Source organism: Canis lupus, chromosome 24 (genome assembly GCF_003254725.2).
Source record: "Canis lupus dingo isolate Sandy chromosome 24, ASM325472v2, whole genome shotgun sequence".
NCBI lineage: Eukaryota > Metazoa > Chordata > Mammalia > Carnivora > Canidae > Canis > Canis lupus.
In genome coordinates this window covers 13,920,301-13,933,931 of record NC_064266.1, presented here as the reverse complement: position 1 = coordinate 13,933,931, position 13,631 = coordinate 13,920,301, and the positions used below count along the sequence as shown (strand labels likewise).

At 37.6% G+C, this 13,631-nt stretch overlaps 1 protein-coding gene across 2 annotated transcripts in view; it reads left to right on the top strand.

The window, feature by feature from the left end:
• PLCB1 (phospholipase C beta 1) overlaps positions 1–13,631 on the top strand; it is a 670,476-nt gene that overhangs the window by 217,254 nt on the left and 439,591 nt on the right. For both annotated transcript variants that reach the window (XM_025469336.3, XM_025469337.3), the window contains exon 3: positions 2,109–2,177. In XM_025469336.3, coding sequence (XP_025325121.1) covers positions 2,109–2,177 — 69 coding nt within the window. The remainder of the gene's footprint in view (positions 1–2,108; positions 2,178–13,631) is intronic.

Sequence of the window (13,631 nt, the reverse complement as noted above, 5' to 3'; positions counted from 1 at the left end):
CTAGGGCTATTTATGACTCCTCTCCCTCCCTGTAGGCAATTCTACCTCCCTGTGATGGCTCTCATCTTTTTTCCAGTTACCTCTACCTTCATCTTCATTTGGTCTCCTGTCTCTCAAATGTCCACTCGGTTCTGGTCTTTGGAATGAAGTTTCTTCAAGTCTGGTTCTCTTCCTGTTTCTCTCCTTCCAACACAAATTTTGATTGTCTTGCTGTGGGGATAAGAAATCCAGACCAGTTGCTCCATCCCTGAAAGTCTGAGGACTTTATTATGCATTTGCCTAAGTGAAGCATTGAGCCCTGCATCGAGGCCATTCTTTTCTAACACTCATAAGATGATCTTCAATCTTGTGGATAGTATGGCCTTATGGGAACTATAGTACCACTTATTCTGTCCTGCAGGATCTTTGCTGGGTTGCAACCTGTCACACCCCAGAGTTTGGGAGGATTTCCAGAGTTGCACATGGTAAGGAAAGGGTTAAAGGATCCACCAATATGGGTAAAAGCAAACTTAGAAGGCCAAGGTGAGCAAATGGAAAGAAGGCACTCTTTCTTGTCCTGCCTTCACAGAGAAATGTGCAGGAGCTAGGTGTCTGTTGGACCTGTTGTGTGATTTTGCATCCTGTAGACAGACTCTACCTTCTCTGTGACTGTTATGCTTTAATCATGAGACCAACCTTAAGTACAAGAAAATAATCAGACCATTTTGCACCGAACATTTGGAATTGGTGGCAGCTGTTTGAAGGAATTGTTTGGGAACCCCAGCTACAATTACTTGGGAATGTTAAGACCTATGGGAAATTATACCCACTCCTGTCCAGAAAGTCTGAGTAGCTGAATTATCATGCAGCGCCTCCTACAAGGAGAAGGGAATTAGATTTCTGCATCCAACTATCTCATTGTTAGCATGGGTTGGATGGCTGGCAGGAGTCACTTTAAGATTCATTGCAGTCCAGTTCCATCTAGCTGGTGTAGGGTCTACTGTAGAACTCAGTGATGTGTGTGTCAGAGACCTCATGGTTCAGTGTCCTAAGACAGACTGTCAAGGTTTCCATCCTTTTGCCCATATTCCTTTCTGGTATTATCTCCCATGACTTTTCTTTATCTGTTCTGTGCCCCAGCAATGAAACACTTAACGTTGCTTATGAGAATACCCTCCCACACTGCCATTACATCTTCCCTGTGCTGTTCCTTCCTCCTGGGTGCCCCTCTATCTTTTTCCTCCTTCCTACCCTTTCCCCCTGCAATGTTCTCCATCTCTAAGCATCTAAAGGCCATAAATACCCCCAAGGTTCTGCACAAACTTCTGGTCCCTTCTTGTCTGAATATTTGCCAATGTTATGCCTTCCAATTCCTCTTCTCTGTGCTCAGTGACTCTTACATGACTTTTCTCTGGGACCTTAGGGAAAAAACTTTCTTTTCTCTATTGACCCCAATAGCAATTAACTTTAAAAGCTGGCATGAATACTCTCTCCCCGATCTTACACATACACATTTCTTTACTCCCCTGTTTGATGACAAGTCCATCTGGAGGAGTGAACATATTTTAAGTATCTTGTATCTTAGAGTAACTTGTATATTATAGGTGTTCGGTAATATATGATCAATAAAGGAAAAGATTGGGGCATAAGATATGTGTGCTAAAAGCTGGGGAGGGGGCAGGTAGGTAAGGCAAATTCGTCTCTTTATCTTGGGCAGCAGAGCTGATGGGAGCATCTTCTTCCACCCCTCTTCCCTAAAACCCCATGCCACTCCCATATCTTCACACTAAGTCTGACTCTCAGGATTACTTTTCAACTACAGGACAGGAAGGTTTGGTTCATCATGAATTAGGAATGGCTCATAGTATAGACTGGGGACCTTAACCACAGCAATTATACTTTCAAAATGTCTTAGAACATATATTAAACTGAATAGTTAGCAGTTAGCTGCCTTGTTTCCATTCAAATTTGACTGGTAAACAATGTGAAAGAAAAAATATCCTAACTGCAGAGAAATCTTCAGGCATGTCTCAAGATAATATTATTTTTTGAAAAATGATGTCAATGATATAAAACAAAGAAAGGTGATCTGTGTGGTTGCCTAACAATTTCACATTTTTGCCTTCCAGGAGACGGAGCTGTTAGATCTCAGCCTTGTCAAGGATGCCAGATGTGGGAAACATGCCAAAGCTCCCAAGGTAGGAAGCAGAACATTGTGCAAGCACCAGATGCTGCTTTGATTATTTAGCTATGTCATGGTATCAATTAATTGCCCCAACTAAAAGTTTCTCTGTTGTAGACTGTTGTAAAACACAATAAAACAGCCAGTCCTTCCAGAAACCTATATGCCCTAAACATTTCCACTTTTGTTAAAAGAAGGCAACCATGAGTAAATATATAGGTAATTGAGACATGGGGGCTTGCTGTCTGTCCTTTAATTTTAGTTTTGTTTGAAAAATATATAACAATAGAGTTGCTGGGTAATTCTCAGTAGCTAAAATGTGCTTAAATTACTTGAAACCTTCCTTAAGCCTCATATACATACATGAAATAACCTGATGAATTATACATGATGAATAAGACCCTATAGTTCAAATACTTTGCAATTGCCATCATTCCATCCATGAAGCCAGAGGGTGTGAAGTCCTTCTATAAATGTCAAGAGTGAAGACTTGCTGAACTTTGGGATTGGTTATGTGGCGGCCCATCAATTCATTTTCATTTGAAAAACTTAAGGCATATTCAGAGCAGTGTTTGCGATTTATTTTTTGAAGATTTAATGATAACATTAAAATATTGAATAAAGAACATAATTTTTTAACTTAGATTATTTGGTTGAGTATAGTAACGGAATGTGTTGACTTGTCATTAAAATGAGAAACTACTCTTATTGAATTTAAATTTTAGTATTCTAAATACTTCCTTTCTAGCAAAGATAATATTGTCAAATAGGGAAGTACAGATGCCATTCAGGAACTCCTGCCTCTTACCATAATTGATATAAAACTAGCGATTTTCTATTTGAGTATCTGCCTGCAACTTTTGTTTTATTCTTTAAAAGTCAAAATACTTTCTTTGACATCAAAAATTATGTGTTGCTGTGGAGAGACAGAAAGAAAAAAAATCACTTAGAATGATTATTCTTCAGATACCTACCAGTGCAATAGTTGCTGGCAAATTTTGCCATGGAGCAAACACCCAAATACTGCTTTTACTAGTGTAAGAGTTAAGCTGATCTATAGGAAAATGTGAAAAATGAAAAGACAGGTAAATCTGAATTACTTTCTAGGAGGTTTCTTTTCTTTCTTTCTTTCTTTCTTTCTTTCTTTCTTTCTTTCTTTCTTTCTTTTTTTTTTAAGATTTTATTTATTTATTCATGAGACAGAGAGAGAGAGAGAGAGGCAGAGACACAGGCAGAGGGGAGAAGCAGGCTCCTTGCAGGGAGCCCAATGTGGGGCTTGATCCCTGGTCTCCAGGATCACGCCCTGGGCTGGGGGCAGCGCTAAACCGCTGAGCTACCCAGGCTGTCCTCTAGGAGGTTTCTATAAGCATTTCCATGAGAAAACAGTCTATTATTTGCCTTCACCTCTTAGTAAGGTAATAGAATTTCAGTAGTTTGGTCTTTTAATTTTGTAGCAGTCCTTCATTGATGATTCAGAATTGTTCAGTTTTTAGTATAGGAAAGAAATTCCTTCTTCTTTCCCCAAAACATGTTCCAGCCAAGTTTCATGTAAGCCTGTTAGTTCCAACAACTTTATTGATAACATAGTTATAAAGTTTGTCTTTTAGTAAAGTGTATTGGCCTAACGTGAAATTTCATGACCAATATTGATTAAAGACTGCTGCCTACACTCTATCAGACCCCCCATTTGTCTGTTGACATCTGAGACGGAGCCCTGGGGCTTCCATCTATTTCATTGCAGCACTTGGCCTGGTTATCAGTTCAGTGTTTCATTTATGGATGTGATTGGATACATGTCTATTGAATGATGATAAATAGAACTAGTGTCTGTACAGTGCTCGGCTGATAAATCACGACTAGATCCTAAAATACTGCCGGACAGACTTGAGCATTCAGAATACTTTGTCTTTTACTTTTTTTTCTCACCAAAGATTGCTTTCTCTGTGGATTATCCATGTTCGTGTCTTTTTTCCTTTCTGTTTCTTGCTGGTGTTCAAGAAATTCAGTCGACCTTAATATTTTAAAATCTGGGTTCTGTTGCATCATACCTGCCTGACCTTCCTCACTGGCTACATTGTGGTAATAATAATGATAACAATAACAGTAGTTATAATAATAATGGACATTTTAGATCATTGCCATAAGGACTGAATGAAAATTCATTAGCAAATCTTTAGCAGAGGAGTTCTCAAATTTGACTGCTTGTGGAATCACCTGGAGAGCTTTATAAAAAACTGGTGAAACCCTTTCCTACTCCCAAAGGGTCTGGTGCCACAAGATTCTAACTGGTGTAAGTGTAGTGTGGGTTTTTGAAAAGTAGATTTGCAACAAAATTTGAGCACCACTGCCTTAATTTTTCACTGCCATTTAATAAGCACTCGCTAAATATTAGGCACAATTATTGGTGTTATCAGTGTTATTTTTGTATTTATTATTATAAAAAATTTCAATCAGATTTGCAGAAAGTCAGTTTTATTCCACTTAATGTGGAAAGGTTTATGTTGTAAAGGGAGATTGGGGGAGGGACCTGGCTGAAAGGGGCTTTGTGGATTGACAAGCAAGAAAGAAGGTGGCATGACTATTAGTTTAAAATTATTTCAGTTGCAAAAGAAAACCCCAGCTAAAACTGGATAAATTTTTTTAAATTGCTAGAAATGATTGGGATGCGCTGAAAATCTAATGGAAGCATGGGGTTTAGATGAAGTCTCATGCAGCTGTTGGAAAACTGTCTCCAGGGAAGAGGTACTACTTTCTCTTGACAGTCTGGCTTCCAAGGTGCTAAAAGAGATTCCTCTTCCATCCTCAGGATCCCCTTGGTTGACATCCTCTGCTTGCCATCACTGGCAGCTCTGGCTTCCCCATAGAAGGAGGTGAATGGCCTCTGAATTAGGGGGGTGGGGACAGCATATATGAGGAGACCTTTGGTTTGGCTGGAACAAAAGCAGCAGGACTGCGAGCCTAAGATTAAAAAGCATCAAGATAATCAGTATAGAGTGAGAGAAGCATGGAACTCGGGATGGGTAGGCAATGTTACATGAAGACAGATTGAGTGGAAGGCATTCTGCGGGGCTTTATAGACCATAAAGGAAGGAAGAACATGTGTGGAGCAGATATTATTTATCAAAATACTCAGGCACCCTGCAAATATTTATCTGTGTATTTGTGTCATTTTTGTTTTTCTCCCAGTATCTTATTACATAAAAATCCACGATCTAGCTGAAGATGAACTGTTTTCTGTGCCTGCTGTGATTGGAAATAACATTTATAAGAAATGGAAGAGGCTCTATGTGTTGGCCATTAATGAATTTTAAATGTCGACCCCCAACACAGTATACACAATTCTAGATTGGTGTTTCTGTAGGCAGCCTTTGTTCTAGTTATCAGTTTCAAAATTTCTCATTGGAGAGAAATTGGAAGATTTTTATCCACATGTAAAAAAAAGTAAAAGAAAAACAAAGTCCTATCCTTTGAAATTTAAAAGGTATTTATGTTTCCCTCCTTGCTCTCTCTCTCTCTCTCTCTCTCTGCCTCCCTCCTCAGCTTATAGAGCACATATAGAGGCAAGATGCTATGGGATATGCATCTTGCATATGCTAGATACACGTATTCTCTGGATCTTCATTTCAAAATGAACTTTACTTTTAAAAAGTAAAAGAGATCACTGTGATTTCTGATCTATTAGTGCTGGTTCTTCACCCAGCAGATCAATTTCGTGGCTCATGTACAGCATTAATACAATGAAATAGATCTGATGCGAATGAAAAATGTTAACATCTTGTGCAGAGCAAGTTGTTTCATGAAACTTTTTCCATGCATGTGAATGTATGGTATGTTCTGGATTCCAACATGAAGTGTATTTTTTACTATGGGCCATGCCATAAAGGTTTAAAAAAATGCTGCTGATAAGATAGTTTTTTTATCCTCAGGATTCTTAGGGTGTATTCCATCTGTAGGTATACTGAAAAGTAGATGGAACCATCTACTGGAGATGAAGATGTGGGTTTGGATGCCAGCTCCGCCAGTAGCATGCTTCTGTCTATGCCTCTACTTCCTCATCTATGTAATGGGGTGTGTAGGAGGCACAGGATTTTAGGTGTGTAAGTTGGTTAACCTTTGATTCCAACTTTTAAAATGAGAAGTTGAGGCACCTGGGTGATTCAGTAGGTTAAGCATCCAACTCTTGGTATTGGCTCAGGGCGTGGGATCAAGTCCTGGATTGGATTCTGTGCTCAGCAGGTAATCTGCTGGAGATTCTCTCCCTCTCCTCCTCCCCTGACTTGTGCTTCTCTCCCTCTCAAATAAATAAATAAACAAATAAATAAATATATATATTTTAAATATGAAGTTATTCAAGCCAACGTTCTCCATCTTACAGTTTATAAAGCTAACGTTGAAAAGTTTGCATCACCAGAAACTTCTTATCTTGGTCGTAGAAAATCAGGTGAACTTAGTTAAAAATCAGGTCACATTCTAACCAAGGTAAGGTGCAGTGCAAACAAAATTTAAAGAAAAGAAGAAAGATTTATGTGATGAAACTTTGCACGTGGCTTCTTGAAAGCCATTGTAGGATTGCTTTGGACTCCGTAGAGACCCTTTGATACCAGAAACCACCCCATGTTTCAAACATGAAAACTGTTGCTGACATTCACTCTCAATAATACTAGTAGCAAAACCATTGAAAAATATTTCTGTAGTTTTACTTTCAAATTGTGTGTCATCCAAAGAAAAGTGATTCACATACTTAGCTAACAATTGACCAATTCCTTCTATAGATAAAGGGCAGTTTATTTCAGGTGTGCAATGTTAATTGGAATACAAGTTCCTTATATATATCTAGATTACAGTTAAATTCTATGTGGTGTATAGTATCACTAGAATCATGTAAGGTAGATTACAGTAAAATGAACTTTAAAAAATTGATCAGCTTTTGTTTTCCTAATCCCTAAATAAAAATGATGGCTTTTAAAACCATTAAATGCGGATTTGTAAAGCAATGTGTACCACAGTGTCTAGCCCTACAAGCAGACTCCAGTATCTCACTGGGTGGGTGAAACAGGTAACAGATAAGTCCCACTGAGACACCCAAAGCAGGACACAGATCATTGACCATGAGTGGTAGAGACCATTGACCATGAGTTGTGGAGTCCTTGCTGCTTTCTAGAGTTATAATGAAGGAAGTTCTTTTGATAAGATGAAGTGATATGAGCAGAGATGTTAATTAAGAAAAGGAGTGGCGGGTCACCTGGGTGGCTCAGTGGTTGAGCGTCTGCCATCAGCTCAGGGCGTGATCCTGGGATCGAGTTCAGCATCAGACTCCCTGCGAGGAGTCTGCCTCTCCCTGTGTCTTTCATGAATAAAGTCTTAAAAAAAAAAAAAAAAAGAAAGAAAAAGAAAAGGAGTGGCATTCTAGGCAGAGGGCAGAGTAAGAGCAAAGGCCCTGAAGTGGGAATATGCTTGGTATATTTGAAAAATAGGGAGGAGGCCAGTTGGTTATAGTAGAGTGCGAGACAGAAAGGAGGATAAAGTCAGAGAAGTAACCAGGGGCCATATTATTCTGGCCTTGTAGACCAGGCAAATGACAGTGACTTTTTCTTCTGAAAGACCTAAGAAGGGATCTGAGTATTCTGAGCAGAGCAGTGATGAGATCTGATTTTGCTTTTAAAAACATCACTGGGGCAGCCTGGGTGTCTCAGTGGTTTAGCGCCGCCTTCGGCCCAGGGCCTGATCCTGGAGACCTGGGATTGAGTCCCACATCGGGCTCCCTGCATGGAGCCTGCTTCTCCCTCTGCCTGTGTCTCTACCTCTCTCTCTCTCTCTCTTTCTCTTTCTCTCTCTCTGTGTCTCTCATGAATAAATAAATAAAATCTTTAAAAAATAATTTTAAAAAAATCACTGGCCACAGCATGGAGCATAGACCATAAAAAAGAAAGGAAGAAAAAGAAAGGAAGAAGGGATGCCAACCAAATGGCTACTGTAAATGTCCTGGGCAGTGTTGATAATGATTTTGACCAAGAGGTATAGAGGTAAGGCGAAAAATGTCAGATTCTGAATTGGAAAGTGGCACCACAGGATTTGTTAATGCATTGAATGTGAGGTATGAAAAAAGGATTCAAGAATAATGCTTAGTGATATGACCTGGGAAAGTGGAAGAATTGAGTTGCCATGTCCTAAGCTGGGAAGGAAGAAACACATTTAATCAGAAATACTCTGAATTTGGTTTTTGTTTTGTTTTGTTTTGTTTTTGATATTTGAAGTCTGAGGTACCTATTGGGCTTCTATCTGATATGGCATATTTCAATATACAGATCTGGTGTTCAGGGACAAGGTTAGCCGTGAAGTTGTAAGCGAATATTTATATCTCAAAGCTAAGTGAGGTCTCTTAAAGAATGTAGGTATAGAAGAAAAAGGGCTGATGCTTGAGCCCTGGAACGTCCAGCATTTAAACTTTGAAGAGATGAAAATGAGCCAGGAAAGAGGCTGGGAATGGTATATACCCAAGAGAATTGAAAGCAGGGGCTTCAGTTTTTGTACACTAGTGTTCACAGTGGCAATATTCACAATACCCAAAAGGTGGAGACAACCCAAATGTCCATTGATAGAAGGATATACAAAACACAGTACACACACACACACACACACAGAGAGAGACACACACACAAACACACACACACACAATGGATTATTATTCGACCTCAAAAAGGAATGAAATTCCACACAGGCTCTAACATGAATAAGAAGACATTATGCTAAGTGAAATAAGCCAGACACAAAAAGACACATACTGTAAGATTCCACTTATATGAGGTAACTAGAGTAAGCAAATCCATAGAGCCAGAGGTAGAATGCAGTTTCCAGGGACTGGGAGGAGGAGAAGAATAGGAGAATTGGAAGTTATTATTTAATGGGTACAGAGTTTCAGTTTGACAAGTTTAAAAAGTTCTGGAGATCAATGGTGGTTGATGGTTGCATTACAAAACAACGAATATCACCTAATGTCACTAACCTATACACTTGAAAATCATTAAAATGGTAAACTTTATGGCATGCATATTTTACCATAACAGAAAAAAAAAGGAAAAGACAGAAGAAGCAACCAGTGAAGGAGGGGAAGAATCAGAAGAGAATATCTTCTGAACATCTAAAAAAGTATTTCAAAGAGGGAATAGTCATTTAAGTAAAATAGTGAAATTTCCTTCTAGCTTTTTTTCTCACTTTTGTGCATTTTTAATTTTATTGGAGGTACCTTTTTATATATGCTTTCATTTCCCCCCATATTAACAGCATTTCCTGCTAATATCCAAAATAGGCTATTTATTTAAGGGTTGTCAAGTCCCAAATAGCTCATCACAGGATCTGGATGCCAATATATAAATCTCATAATGAGCTGTTATTTGGATGTTCTACAACAGTGGTTTCAATGAATCATCCATGAGGCCGGGAGTTGAAATGAGTGCTTTATTTATTGTCCCCCTCTGCTGATTATAAGCTATTTCTCTAACTTTGTACAGATTCCACCATTGTGTGAAGCCACAGCCATAAAATGTGATGCAGATATTTGAAGTTGAGGGAAGAAGAAAACCCTTTATACAGCAAAATAAAGGTTTTTCTCTTGTCCTCTCAATTGCTGAGGAGCTCTACCTTTGGCCCATATTTTTGGTTTTAGCTATTTCTTAATTTACCTGACATGGTGCAAGAATTTTTGTTTGTTGTCATCCTGTTTCCATAAAAGTATTTATTTGCATCTTTACTAAATGGAGAAAAATAGAGCTTAAAATTTCACAGAATTATTTGTGTGTGTGTAATGGTTTTGACAGCTAGTCACATTTATCTCCAGATGTAAATTATATGGCATGGTTCCTTTCTTATGTTCATTAAATTCCATAGATGTCAGTGGTTTGGTTTCCTTGGAAACAAAAACCTTTATATAACTAGTCAGAGATTTGGTGGCAGAAATATCAGGATGCTGAGAGGGGTAAGGAATGGTTCCCTCAGTAAATGTATATTTGCATTTAAAACTCCTCTGCCTCTTCCACCTGCCCCTCACCGTCTTCACCATTCAATAGTGAACAAGGGAAGATTTTAAAAGTTACCGTGAAAGTATAGAGTATCTTCTCCAATGGTTAAAAGCTTTTTACTTTTTTTTTTTCAAGCAATCACAGATAGGCTACGTCTTTTCTGGGTTGTTGGTATAAATTCCCAAATTTAAGAAGAGTATGTCTTTTATCAAGAACTAAATTTGAGCATTTGAGCAATGCCTACATAACTCAGTATATATGTATATCCATCTGTAAAATACTGCTAACTGAACATGTGTGTGGCTGAATAAAGATTGAGTATTTTTTAGAGTACCTAGTGTCTGTCTTAGTACCCTACTGCCAAAGAGTTCAAAAGGTCCCTGAAGGGTAATGGAGAGGAAATGGGGGACCCCAGTTCTGCCAAGAGGTAATAGCAGGCAAAGACATGGTAGCCACAAGCATTCTCATTCGGCCCAGAGAGGACCGACCCCTTGTTGAAGACAGGATTAGTAAAATGAGTTATCTAAACCTCAGGTCTTTTCAGAAGGCTGTGACTCATTTTACCATTGCTCCTATCTGTCATAATTTCAATCTAAACTCAATTTATTCTTCATGTAATGGTATAGATTGCATTTTGAAAACATTAATCAATTTTCATTCTTTCAAATGCAATGATACGCCATCTTGTGGATATATCTGATATTTATTTCATAAATTAATTCTGCATCATGAACTGCCTTCTAAAGGGTTTTTAATCTTGGGTTCTAATTTAGAGATATGAGAAGTACCTTTTAAAATCTCAGTGTGCAGGCCACACCCAGATCAGTTGAATCAAAATGTCTGGTGTGGGACTCAAGCACCAATGTTTTCTTTAAAGTTCCCCAGAGATTCCTGTGTTTAGCAAAGTTTTGAGAATCATTAACCTTAAAGAAAAAGCACCAGCTTAAATGAATGGTTTCTGTTTTTCAAAATAAGGATTTTGTACAGTAAGATATTGAGGATTTTCCTGGAGTATTTGCTTGTCAAAAAGACTGTTTTTTTGTTTTGTTTTTTGTTTGTTTTTTGTTTGGTTTTGTTGTTGTTGTTTTTAGTATAGTTTCCCTCAAACTTGATTTGGCTTAGTTAACATAAAGTGCCTCATGGTGTTTGTATTAATCTCCTCTCACTGCCGTAACAAAGTACCACAGACTAGGTGGTTTAACAGAAATTTATTTCCTCCTAGTTCTGGAGGCTAGAACAGATCAAGGTATCAGCAGAGTTGTTTTCTTCTGAGGTCCACCACCTTGATTTCTGATTGGCTGTCATCTTTTGTCCTCATATGGTCTCCACTCTGTCCTAATTTCCTCTCATTGTAAGGACATCAGTGGTATTGGATTAGGGTCCATCCTAACAGCTTCATTTTGACTTACCTCTTTGAAGACCTTAATCCCTGAATACAGTCACATTCTGAAGTACTGGAGATAAGGCTTTCAATATATGAATTCTCACAAAATTTAGTCTATGGTACTATTTCCTTATTATATTACAAAACCAAGTTTACAATTTCCTTCTTTATGGAGAGTTGTACTGTAGGATTATTTCGAAATTAATCTGATATAAATAGATTTTTTCTTTATGATCATAGGATTGTCAAAGTGGATAAAATGGGTAGTAGGAATTTGTCAAAGTGTATAAAATGGGTAGTAGGAATCATTTTAGAAATAGGCAGTATGGGTCTTTAAAGGTGCCTTTATTTCAGAATATGTTGTTTTTCTTATTACCAGCCATTTGTGCTCATTTTTTTTCATACACCAGAGCACCTAACATGTGACCTTGCTCATTATAGGTGCCTAGTAAAGTGTAGTCAATAAGTGCACAAACCCTTAGGTCAGATGGCTAGTATTCAAAGCCAATAACTCAGCAAGGTATTCTACATCTCTGAGACTTGGCTTTCCCACCTAAATTTATGGAAATAATCTCCATGTTTAGCTTATCTGATTGCTGCAAGGACTCAATGATAAAAAGCATGTAATACAATTAATAGAGTTAATGCAGTTTTCATATCTGTTGTATATGTCGCATACATTTTAGTCATCATCATGAATGAATTTTAGCAAGTAAAGAAAATGTATTGCTGATGCTTATGTCATATATTGTAGTAGCAAAAGCAAGAGTTGGACAATTTATCTATTTACAATGACATTGCGTGCACTACTGTGAATTGCTTCAGAATGGAAGATTTATACTTTGTAGTTCTAGTATTTATACCTGTCCATGAAAATCTATTTTTAATGTATAAACTATACACAAATGAGGTTGAAGCATATTTATCTTTGCAGCCAAACACCTGCCCACAGAAGGCCATCAGCAATCTGTTGCCCTAAGACTTACTGTTCTTTTTTAAAAATTATCTGGATTTGCAAACAGTTAGATTTCCCCAACCACCAAAATAATCTTAGAACAATTTATATTTAAAAAAAAAAGAACAATTTATATTCAGTTAAGAGCATGTTGACATATTTTTCCACATTATGAAGCGATGGAAGCAAAATCTGGTATTTTGAAATGGAGGAACATGGTTTGGAGTTAAATAGACCCAGATTCAAATCCCAGTGCACATATTAACTAAGAGATCTCGGAAAGATTTCTTAGTTTCTCCGTGCAATGATAATTCCTGTTGGACAGGGTTGTCTCATGAGTTGGATTTTGGTTTGTAGCAAGAGACAAATCTTAGTGTTGGATACTTTGGGAGCTCACTCATGGCGACTTAGCTATCTGCCTTAGGTTCACTTTTCAATTTATCCTTCTTAGCCACTCAGCAAGAGTGTGGTAGAAATTAAGCATATGTGTGTGTGTATATATATATATATATATATATACACACACATGTGTTTTATATGTTATATATATATAACACATATATACGTGTTATATATGTGTGTGTGTACATAATGTAAATTGTTTTCTTTTTGAAGATCAGGTTCTAAAGTAAATTGGCACACGATTTGACACCTGGTCCAACAGGGCAAAAAAAATGGAATGCGATTTGGCACACAACATAATTGAAGAAAAAGTCTGGGGAAGGGAAGGTGTTATTTATGGAGTAATGGTGACAATTTAATAATATGCATACCTGGAATGGCTTTCCCAACCATAAAGTGTGATATAGTGCTTTTAATTTGTGAGGCAGTTCAGTAGAGTGGAAGAAACTTAAAAGTATGTATTAGTTTATTCTGAGAATTTTGTTTTTATCATCTTCGAATGGGAAATGGCTGAAAATTCTTACACTTATCCCATTTGCCATAAAAATATGAAATCCTACATTGCAGACTTTGGGTGTAATACCTGACACAAAGATATGTTCAAGGATGAACGAATACTCTTGCCATAGATTTTTTTCTTTTTTTTCTCTTTCCTGAATGTGAACATAAACAGCTCTCTAGAACATGAAATTTCAAGTACCTGAAGAAATAGTG